The sequence below is a fragment of the Lepidochelys kempii genome, chromosome 7 (assembly GCF_965140265.1).
Source record: "Lepidochelys kempii isolate rLepKem1 chromosome 7, rLepKem1.hap2, whole genome shotgun sequence".
Classification (NCBI taxonomy): Eukaryota; Metazoa; Chordata; order Testudines; family Cheloniidae; genus Lepidochelys; species Lepidochelys kempii.
Genome location: NC_133262.1, coordinates 48,123,800 through 48,134,980, shown reverse-complemented (window position 1 = coordinate 48,134,980; position 11,181 = coordinate 48,123,800). Strand labels below are relative to the sequence as shown.

General features: G+C 53.7%; 1 protein-coding gene across 4 annotated transcripts; it reads left to right on the top strand.

The window, feature by feature from the left end:
- The first annotated feature begins 51 nt into the window (after window positions 1–51).
- CYB561D2 (cytochrome b561 family member D2) lies at window positions 52–10,662 on the top strand. 4 transcript variants are annotated; one of them, XM_073352562.1, is made up of 4 exons: window positions 52–123; window positions 3,354–3,680; window positions 5,656–5,693; window positions 7,741–10,662. In XM_073352562.1, exons 2-4 carry the CDS (start codon window positions 3,554–3,556, stop codon window positions 8,242–8,244), a joined length of 669 nt encoding a protein of 222 aa, XP_073208663.1. In that variant the 5' UTR covers window positions 52–123; window positions 3,354–3,553; the 3' UTR covers window positions 8,245–10,662. The 4 variants fall into 4 exon arrangements, with proteins under 4 accessions (XP_073208663.1, XP_073208664.1, XP_073208666.1 ...); XM_073352563.1 differs by lacking the exon at window positions 52–123 and adding an exon at window positions 170–339; XM_073352564.1 differs by lacking the exons at window positions 52–123; window positions 3,354–3,680 and adding an exon at window positions 3,694–4,088.
- The last annotated feature ends 519 nt before the right edge of the window (window positions 10,663–11,181 follow it).

Sequence of the window (11,181 nt, the reverse complement as noted above, 5' to 3'; positions counted from 1 at the left end):
CAGAGGCGCCAGAAGGCGGGTCAATATAATGAGGGACAGCAGAACCCACCCAATCAGGAGGTGGGGGTAGTTTTTCCTGCTTGTCTCGCCGAGTGCTCGCAGATGCTGGTGCCCGAGGATCAGGTGAGGCTCCCTGAGCCCGCGGCAGCCCGCGCCCAGAGGCGGGGGAGCCTCTCCTCCGCTGCGCTGAGGGGCTGGCCCCGGGGGCCCGGGGCGTGCAGCCCTCCCCGTGGCAGGGCCAGCCAGCAATGCCCTCAGGCCCGTGCGGGGCTGGTGAGGCGCCGGGCGGCCTGGGGCGCGTTGAAACGCCCGGACTCGCGGCTGCTTCCCGCCCGCCAGGTGCTGGGTGTCCCGTGGTCATGGCCCGTGCGGTGGCGCTGACCGGGCCGCTCTCCCGCCACAGAGCAGGTCCCCGAACCGGCTCTCTGGTGCCGTTGCCGGGTCCGCTCGGGGGCAGTTGCGGGAAGGGTTGGTGAATGGGAGGCCTCTGCTCTCCTTCCACTCAGGGTGCAGCGCTCTCCCTGGCCCACGCAACGTGTGGGTCGCCCCTGCATAGGATGGGTTTGCACAGGAGGCGAGGCTGTGTGCCTGTGTCCTCTTAACCCGGGCGCTGCATGGCACACGTCGCGCGGGCCCGAGCGGGCCTCTGGCTTTGCAGTTATTGGAGATCTGTTCATCTAGCACAGGGGTGGGCAAACTCTTTGGCCCGAGGGCCACATCGGGGTGTGAAACTGTATGGAGGGCCGGGTAGGGAAGGCTTGGCCTCCCCAAACAGCCTGGTCCCCACCCCCGATCCGCCCCCTCCCACTTCCCACCCCCTGACTGCCCCCCTCAGAATTCCTGATCCATCCAACCCCCCCCCGCGCCTTGTCCCCTAACTGCCCCCTCCCAGACCCCCTGCCCCCAACCACCCCCTGGGACTCCACACCCTATCTAACCCCCCCCCCACCTCACCCCTCTATCCAACCACTCCCTGTCCCCTGACTGCCCTCTGGGACCCCCTGCCCCTTATCCAATGCCCCGGCCCCCTTACCGTGCCACTCAGAGCAGCATGTCTGGGAGCTGCACTGCCCAGCCAGAGCCAGAGCCACTGTTGCGCTGCCCTGCATGAGCACAGAGCCCTGCCGCCCAGAGCGCTGCCCGTGCGGCAGCATGGCTGCGGGGGAGGGGGGACAGGAGAGGAGGGGCAGGGGGCTAGCCTCCCGGGGCAGGGGGCTAGCCTCCCGGGGCAGGGGGCTAGCCTCCCGGGCCAGGAGCTCAGGGGCCCGGCAGGATGGTCTCGCTGGCCGTAGTTTGCCCAACTCTGATCTAGCGTCACAAAAATAATGGCCTCTTCTTGTCCCAGCTGGGTCTGATCCTACTCTGATTTCAGGATCTGCTCCATGTGCATTTTGGAGTCACACTGCTGACTTTACAGCCCTGTCAAGCCATTTCAGGACTACAGGAAAAGGAGACTTCCGCAGCATCAGCCGCGACTGGCTGCAGAATCTGTTTCACTGGGAGGATGTAAGAGGCAGGAAGGAGAAAACCAGCAGGTTTTCAGATTCCAGATGGAAATTATAGCACTGACAGTTAGAAAAGTCATCTTTTAGCTTGTAAACACAGCTCCCTCCATCTGGTGTCCTTAAGTGAGGACTAAATATGGACCGTCATCATGATGATATTCCTTTTTCAGTGTCTAAATGCGCTTTGAAGCCATGTTTCAGAGAAGTAACCATGTTAGTCTGTATCCGCAAAAAGAACAGGAGTACTTGTGGTACCTTAGAGACTAACACATTTATTTGGGCATAAGTTTTCGTGGGCTAAAGCCCACTTCATCAGATGCAGTGATACAAGCTTTCTTGCTTGGCTGGAGCACCAAGGAGGAGCACCAAGCCTGCATGGCAGTGGATGAGATGACCTGTGTATTAACTCCTCTCTGGAATGATTTACACTTTTGCATATTCTAAATCAGAGGTGGACAAACTACGGCCCGCAGGACCCTCCTGCCTGGCCCCGAGCTCCTGGCTGGGGAGGCTCATCTCCGGCCCCTCCCCTGCTGTTCCCCCCCCCGGGCAGCCTCAGCTCACTGTGCCACCGGCGCAATGCTCTGGGTGGGGGGACGCTGCGAGCTCCTGGGGCAGCGCAGCTGCAGAGCCCGGCCTGACCCAGTGCTCTGTGCTGCGCGGCGGTGCGCCTGTAGCGCTGCCAGGCACCGGTGCTCCAGGCAGCGTGGTAAGGGGACGGGGGGGTTGGATAGAGGCCAGGAGAGTTCAAGGGGGTGGTCAGGGGCCGGGGATAGGGGTTGGGGCAGTCAGAGGGTGGGAAACGGGGGTTGAATGGGGGCAGGGGTCCCGGGAGGACAGTCAGGAAGGAGAGGAGGGGTTGGATGGGGCGGTGGGGGACTGGGGAGTCCGGGGGCGACAGGGGGCGGTGGATGGGGCAGGGGTCCTCTGGGGGCCGTCAGGGAATGGGGGTTTGGATGGGCTAGGAGTCCCAGGGGAGCCATCAGGGGGCGAGAAGCGGGGGGGTCGGATAGGGGTTGGGGGCCAGGCCATGCCTGGCTGTTTGGGGAGGCACAGCCTCCCCAACCGGCCCTCCATACAATTTTGGAAACCCGATGTGGCCCTCAGGCCAAAAATGTTTGCCCGCCCCTGTTCTAAATACACACTGCCACTGTTGTGCAGCGCATGGGGCACTGATCTGTGTTCAATAGACAGAAATGTGATAGCACCATAATTGCCTTGCAGTGGTATAATATATCGGCTTGCATCTTTGTCTCCATTATCCTTCCTCTGTTGGATGAAATAGAGCTGATCTGCTCCAGCTAGGTGTATCAATTTCTTCTACTTGTCGAGCTCCTCTTGATCTCATCTGAATCTTTGGAACAAAGGGCCGTGTGTTGATGCTCCATGTTCAATCAGCTGATTCCCACAGAATTGTTATAACATCCCCCTAAACCAAGCCGTTCTCTCTTGTCTATCAACAGCACAATGACAAAGTTCAATGCTTTTAAAGTCAGTCCCATTAGCTCCTTCCAGGCTGAGCTGTTCAGCATGTGCCCTCCTGCATGGCATTCATATTGTTTTGTTGTTGGTGCATATTTCTTTCAGCGGCACATCTGACATTTTTCCAATCATGTAGAAAGACCTGCCCCACCCTGCTAGGGGCCTGAACGCTTCCCATTGCTTATGAGTGAGTGAACAAGCAGCCAGTATCTGCAGTTTATAAACTGCCTTGGCAAACTTCAGGAGTCTCATCCTCCAGATTCACTGGTGGGATCTTGTATGAGCCCTCTGTGGTATAATGATAATTTCCACCCCTTATTGTTCTTTGGGACTTAACTTTATTTTTCTCATTTTTCTGCTTTCTAGTTAATCCGTGGATGTCTAGGAAGGACAGCAGTGAATTTCTTGCTTTAAGTCAGGAATGGTCTATGGTGCTTCCTTGCTGGATCTCTCCCTTGTCTGGATGTCTTGGGAAAGCTAATACGTACTAGACAGCCTGTGTAGCCAGTGGGAGTTGAATGGTGTAAGCACTGCTGCTGTGGGGCGGAAGACAGGCTCATCTCACAATGGCTCTGACCATCGAAACAGAATCACGGATCTACCGCTCCCTGCGAGCCGTCTCCGGCATCACTGCCCACCTTGTCTCACTTGGATTCACCATCTTTGTGGCCGTACTGGCCAGACCTGGGTCAAGTAAGTAGAAGCCAGTGTGGGGCAGAGCTACTGGACAGCATCCATGAATAAATACATGTGTGGGATCAATCTTAGTGCTTCTGAAAGTGATGGACTGGCTAGTGCCAGACGATGCATGCAGACCTTACGTAAACTCCCCAGGCACCTCTGCCACCCCTGTGGCTATTTGAATCCTGCCCCTCTCTGCCAGCACACATTAATCCTGACCTGTAGCATCCTACCTAAAGCTTCTGCTATTCTGGTCGTGGGGCTCCCGCTCAGCCAATGCACCTCATTCGTGGTCTGCTGCATTCCCAGCTACCTATCGCTAGGCCTTTTGCAATCACAGATTCCTACTCCTTCTCTTGGCTGTTTTTATAATGTGGAGGATGAGATTCCCCAGCCCCACTTTCAGTGATGACTGAAGAGGTATGTTACAAACAAGTGGATCACCCCGCTGCCTTCCTTCAACCATAATGGTTTTGCTGACAACCATTGCACTGTCAATTTAAAATAAAGAGTTTAAAATAGTCCCTGTCTGCCCCTTGGTCCCCCAGTGCCTGTTTTTGCAGATCTGGTCAAATTTCACAGTGTGGTTCCCTGGGTGGAAAAAACCACCCAAATGCGTGAAAGTGATGACAAACAACGAGGAGTCCTTGTGGCACCTTCGAGACTAACACATTTATTTGGGCATAAGCTTTCGTGGGCTAAAACCCACTTCATCAGATACATGGAGTGGAAAATACAGTAGGCAGGCATAAATACACAGCACATGAAAAGATGGGAGTTGCCTTATCAAGGGGGGGTGGGGTCAGTGCTAACAAGCCAATTCAATTAAGGTGGAATTGGGCTATTCTCAACAGTTGACAAAAAGGGGTGAATACCAAGGGAGGAAAAATCATTTTTGTAGTGCTAATGAGGTCAATGTAAACAAGGTGGCCCTTGTGATATGCCATCATGTGCCAGCAATGCCCCTCTGCCATGCACGTTGGCCAAACCGGACAGTCTCTATGCAAAAGAATAAATGGACACAAATCAGACATCAAGAATTAGAACATTAAAAAACCAGTAGGAGAGCACTTCAGTCTCCCTGGACGCTCAATAACAGACTTAAAAGTGGCCATTCTTCAACAAAAAAAAACCTTCAAAAACAGACTCCAATGAGAAACTGCAGAAGTGGAATTAATTTTCAAACTGAACACCATCAAATTAGGTCTGAATAAAGACTGGAAGTGGATGGGTCACTACAAAAACTAATTTTCCCTGTGCTGATACTCACACCTTCTTGTTAACTGTTTGAAATGGGCCACCTTGATTACATTGGCCTCATTAGCACTACAAAAAATATTTTTCCTCCCTTGGTATTCACCCTTTTTTGTCAACTGTTGAGAATAGCCTACTTCCACCTTAAGGCAACGCCCATCTTTTCATGTGCTGTGTATTTATACCTCCCTACTGTATTTTCCACTCCATGCATCTGATGAAGTGGGTTTTAGCTCATGAGAGCTTCTGTCCAAATAAATTTTAGTCTCTAAAGTGCCACAAGGACTTCTTGTTTTTGCTGATACAGACTAACACTCTGAAACCTGAAAACACAGTGTGTTTCTTTCTAATCAATTTCAGTTATAATCTGTCTAGTTAAGGCACTTATGGCCTCCACTGCTGTAGTACCTGAGTGCCTCACAATCCTTCATGTTATTCCCACAACACCCCACCAGCCAGATGAGGCACAGAGCAAGAGTGACTTGCTGTTGGTCATGCAGGAAATCCGTGGCAGAGCAGGGGATTAAAATCAGATTTCCCAAATGCCAGGCTAGCGCACTGACCCCTGAACTATCCGATCTTAGGTGGCTGCATGTGCTAATGGTGGGTTAAAACACAGAGTGATTTTTGAGGTGATACCTCTAGCAGGATATGTTTTTCAGCAATACATTAGTTTTTGGCACACCGGATGGCTAGTCTGAAAGGGCTCATTCCTCTCTCTGTTTCATTCCAGGCTTGTTCTCTTGGCATCCTTTCTTAATGTCGCTTGCGGTAAGTTGGACAAAAGAGCTCCATGTTACCTGCCTCCTTCCCTGTAATCTATGCTCCAGTAGCCAGTGGTAACTGCACCCTCTCGGGGCCTGGGGTTGCTCACAATGGACGCAGTGCAGTGTTGCCCTGCATCTCGTCACATCATTGTAGTGCGTAGCGGGTGTAAAATGTTGGTGAGTCAGAATGGCAGCATTATCTACCCACTTTGCACTGGCTTGAATGATAACACAAGGCACCGGTGGTGCTTGGAATCCCACTTAGCTGATTTCCCACCCCTTGTCCTCGCTCTCCCAGGCTGGAACCAAATCTGTTTAGCTCTTCAAGCATCTCTTCCTCTCTCAGCACCACCGCCAGGCTCCTGAGGAGTTCAGGGCTAGTGGGCTAAGTCTGGTCCAGGCACCTGGCCAGGTGTGGTAGGCTGATGGCTGCAAGCAAGTTCTAAACCACACGTTCTTTGCCAGCATGGAGAGAAAAATTGTAACCAATGAGGACACTATTCCCTCTAATTTTTCCCACCCATATGTGAAATGAATTGTTATGTGCACCAGTATGGAGGTGTTGTGTGACACATCACCTCCATATTGGTGCACATAACAAAGTTCATGTCGTGGGGGTGGGGCCAAGGGGTTCGGAGTGTGGGAGGGGGCTCAAGGCTGGGGCAGAGGGTTTGGGTGCAGGGAGTGGGGGTTGGTGAGGGATGGGGGTGCAGGCTCTGGGGTGTGGCCAGGGATGAGGGGCTCAGGGCTGGGGCAGAGGGTTGGGGTGCGGGGGGGTGAGGGCTCTGGGCTGGAGCCGGGGATGAAGGGTGTGGGGTGCAGGCTGTCCTGGGGCTACAGTGGGGAGAGAGGACTCCCCGCAGCAGTACCTGGGCTGCGGGGGAGAGGCGCTTCTCCCCACCACAGCAGGTCCAGGACTGGGTTGGGGCAGGGGAAGGGGCACCTTTCCTCTGGCCGCAGCAGGTTCTGGGCTGGGCTGGGGCCAGGGGGAAGAGACGCCTCTCCCTGCTGTAGTCCTGAGCGCCTGTACGGTGCTTAATAGGCTGCTGCACGGCCGCACAGCTTAGAGGGAACTTACATTGGAGGCTTAGGACTCTGCACACTTGCGAAACTTCTGCCCTAAATATTCTAGCATTACAACCTCTAGTTACTATTTCTACAGCCAGCACTGCGTGCAGCCTCTGACAGCGAGGCTTCGTAAAACCAACAGAACTAACCTGCATGTCTTAGCCAGCTCTTCTTTCTTATGTGGCCTTTTCCTGGGCACGTTTTGCATCACTCAATAGCCACCTGCTGCAGAGGGGAGTTGGAAAGGCTGGTGGTAATGCTGTAGTATATGAGAGTTGTAGGGGGGGCGGGAGCAGTGGGTTACATCCCGTGTTAGTGGGAGATGCCTAATTCAGAGCCATGATATTGAGGAATGTAACAGAGCCTGCGGAGACCAGCTGTACTGAATCTGTGTATTTTAAGCACTTATCACCTTAGTGTCTGGGCCCCGTATGGCCATGAATGTATTTCCCCCTCCCAGCTCCCCTGTGAGATAGGGGACAGATGGGGAACTGAGTCCCAGAGGGACTAAGGACCATGTTCTTAAAGGTATTTAGACACCTAACTCCCATTTAAATCAATAGGAGTTAGATGACTTTAAAAATATGGCCCTAAATGACTTGCCCCAGGTCACGCAGGAAGTGCCTGGTGGAACAGGAAATTGAACTGGGATCTCCAAGCCCTGGACTAGCCCCCTACTCACTGGATCATCCTTCCCTGGGTGCCCACACAGTACTGGCTACTCTCCCAAAGCCCTGTCTTATTGTGCTGCAGGGCTCAGTGTAAAACCTGAACTGGCCTCTCAGGAGGGAGGCAGCCGTTCCTTTGGTTGTTCCAAAGTCTTGGTTGGCTATTGAGAGGGGCCGTCTCCAGGATGTGATGCTAAGGGTGAGGACAGTTCTCTGGCTTCCATGGGGCTGGGGAGAGAAAGCACCACTGCCAGCATTAGCCTGACTGCTGCCGTGTCGTGTCCATGACGAGCTTTTTCCCTTTGTCCCCCTCAGTTCTCCTTTTTGATGACGGAAGCCCTGCTGGTCTTCTCCCCGGAGAGCTCACTGCTCCGCTCCTTCTCTCGCAAAGCCAAGGTCCGCTTCCACTGGGCCCTGCAGCTGCTGGTCCTCCTCTGTGCCCTGCTGGGCCTGGCCATCATCAGCTACAACAAATACCTTAATGGCAAGGCCCACTTTGTCACCTGGCACGGCCTGACGGGGTTGCTGACCGTGCTATACGCCAGCATGCAGTGCACAGGCGGCGTTGTTCTCCTCTACCCCAAGCTGATGAAGAACTGGACGCTGGCCAAGCTCAAGGTCTACCATGCCACATCGGGGCTGGTGGGTTACCTCTTGGGCTGTGCCAGTTTGATGCTGGCCATGTGCTCCTTGTGGTTTACCACCGCAGTGACTGGTCTTTCCTGGTACCTGTCAGTGCTGTGCCCCATTCTCACCAGCCTAGTTATCATGAACCAGGTGAGCAATGCTTATCTCTACCGCAAAAGGATCCAGCCCTGAGGTACCACGCTGAAACCAATCTTCCCTGGGAATGCTGAAGGTGCCAAGCACTGTCCCTGGGGCATTGGACCTGGGAAGTCACCTGCGTAGGGTCTCTCTGGAGCTAGCTTTCTAACTAACTCTCTATTTTTAATACTGGAAATGTCTGTAGCATTGTGCCCACTCCATGAAGTTGCTCTTCCTTGAAGGCCAAGCAGCCCTGGGCAGGGTGGTATAGTTGCCATCAGCCACAGTCTGTGTGACGGACAGCAGCAATTTAGCTCATACGTGCTTTGGTGCTGAACGGTTTCCCAGCCACATGCAGGTCTAGTAGCTGGAACAGCTGGATGCTCATCAGCGGAGCCCCGTATGAACTACTCCACGCACAGGCTCCGTACAACCAGAGGCGAAAGGATTGAAGCTGGAATTCAGAGCTGCTTCCCCTGGGTGGGCTCAGTGCTAGTGCAGACTGTTCTCATTGATACAGCACCAGGGCTGTATGGCGGGAATTTGTTATATCCCTTTGTGATTAGACAGGTCTGGAATGTTCCCTTCCCCCTCCTCTTTTAGGAGTAAAGAGCAGTAGTTCCGAGCAATGAGCAAATCTGCAGGGAGGGCTACCCCAGGTCCACACCCCTAATCCAGAAGGAGGCGCTGCAGTGCAGAGAAGAGAGGATCATAGGAGTAGAGATGGGTCAGGCACCAGCTGCCCTTGAGTAACACTGAGCCCTCTGCCATGGGCGGGGGAGTCTGCCTTGGAGAAAGTGTAGGGGCACAGGCCTGGAAGGGCCACAGCTGCCTTCTCCCATGGGCAGAGGAGCCTTTCAGGCACCCCCAGGAGATTCTCCAAAGTAAAGCTAATTGATGGTTGTTTCAGCACACCTTGGTGAAGTTTTGAGGCTGAGGGAATGAAGGCTGAGTAGTAACTAAGGAGCAGCCTTGGAGCAGAGGGGCCTGGGATCTCTATGAGCAAGACTAGAGCCGAGTGAAGCCAAGGAGAACACCTTGCCTGAGCTAGGGCTGCGCTGGGTGGGTGAGGTTCACACTGGGCAACCTTAGCATGGCTCTCCTGGTAGAGCATGGGCTGGAAATCCAAGCTCTGGGAGTGGCAGAGCCATTCACCACCTTCCTGTGCACTTCAACTTTGGCTGCTCCTTAAAGCCACTCTGAGTGGAGCCGGCCAAGGGCCTTAGTCTCTGTGCTCTCTGTAGAGCAGGGCTCCAGCCTTGTAGCAGCTGGGACCAGCTGCCAAAGAGGGATCTCCCCACTGTGCCATTTGGGCAGCTCAGCTCTGCGGGGCTGGAACTGTTGCCCAGATGGTTTGGAGGGGATGGGAAGCTGGGACCTTCTCCATGGAAGGTCGGAGACTTGAGGGCATGCTCTCTTGCTTCCTGGAGTACCTTCCATCCAGGGATCTCACAGCACTTTGCAGCCTCCAATCAGTCCTTCCCACACACCTCATGGAGCAGTCAGTATTGTCCACCCCATTGTACAGCTGGGGAAACTGAGAAGGAAGTGACTTGTCCAAGGTCTCACAAGGAGCTAGTGGGCAGATCTGGGAATCAAGCCCAGCTCCTGAGGTTTATGCACCATCCTCTCCACACTGTTCCTCTGACAGCCTCCTGGGCAAAGCTCAGGCCTACTGTTCCCTTCCTTGTGGTATGTGGGTGTGAGAGCAGCAGGCCTGCCCCCATTGTGTGTGTTACTGGGACACAGTCCTGTTGTATGTACTGTAGTGTATTTAGCCATATCATGTGGGAAAGGGCCACAGCCTCCAGGTCACTGAGAGATTGGGAGGGGGGACATATTGCACACCCGGTGCTATGGCCCGCAGGCAATGCCTGTCTTCTGAGGAAGGGGAGAAACGAGTTGGACTGAACCCTCTGTGCCTGGCAGGGAGGAAAGGACTTGGCTCCAAGAATGAGGGTACTAGAGACTTTGGAAGCAACTCCTGGTTTTATGCCTGCTGGGTTAGGCCCTCCAAGGTCCAGCCCTTCTCTGGGAGAAGTCTGGGGCACATGGGCTTGACTAGGGCTCAGTTCCATCACAGCAGATGGGGGCCCTTCCTCTTGCCTGGAATAGCCCTGGTGAGGATTCCTAAAGGTGCACAATGGTGCTCTGCCATGTTAGCTGCTGTGCAGTCCTCTTGGCCATTGCGTGAGCATGGAATGATCCTGGCAGCCCATTCACCTTTATGTTGCACTGACGCATTCCTTCTGGTAAAGGGAGAGGGAGGAAGTGCCCCTCCTCTCTGTTAGCGAGGTATGAGCAGCCTTGGTTCAGGATGCAGCCCTGTGGACTTTGCAGTGTGTGCAGCTCTCCTCCCTGGTTAAATGACACCGACACCCCCACCCCGCTAGCAGCGAGCTCCTACCAACTGTAAAAGGTGCAGAAAGGGTTTGGAATACTTGTGGCACCTTAGAGACTAACAAATTTATTTGAGCATAAGCTTTTGTGAGTTACAGCCCACTTCATCGGCTGCATGCATTTTTTTTCCACTGCATGCATCCAGTGAAGTGAGCTGTAGCTCACGAAAGCTTATGCTCTAATAAATTTGTTAGTCTCTAAGGTGCCACAAGTACTCCTTTTCTTTTTGCGGATACAGACTAATACAGCTGCTACTCTGAAACCAGAAAGGGTTTGACTCCTGCTGGGGCCCAAGGAAGCTGCAGCCAGCCTCAGCAGCTGTTTCAATCCTCTTACTGAGGTGCATCATGTTCCCTCTGGGGGGCAGGGGAAGTGGGAGCAGAGCCTACTCAAGGAATATTAAGCTGGAGCCAGAGGTTTTTTTAATTAAAGATTTCAAGCAGCTGCAGCCTTGTCAGCTTTGTGCCACTTTTTGTTTTAATTGCCTCCTTATCCACTAAGTTCCTGCTGAGAGAACAGAGGAATCCTCTTTGATGGATGCTTTTAACATGCAGCAGGGAGCATTTATCACCACAAGGTAAGAACAGCTCC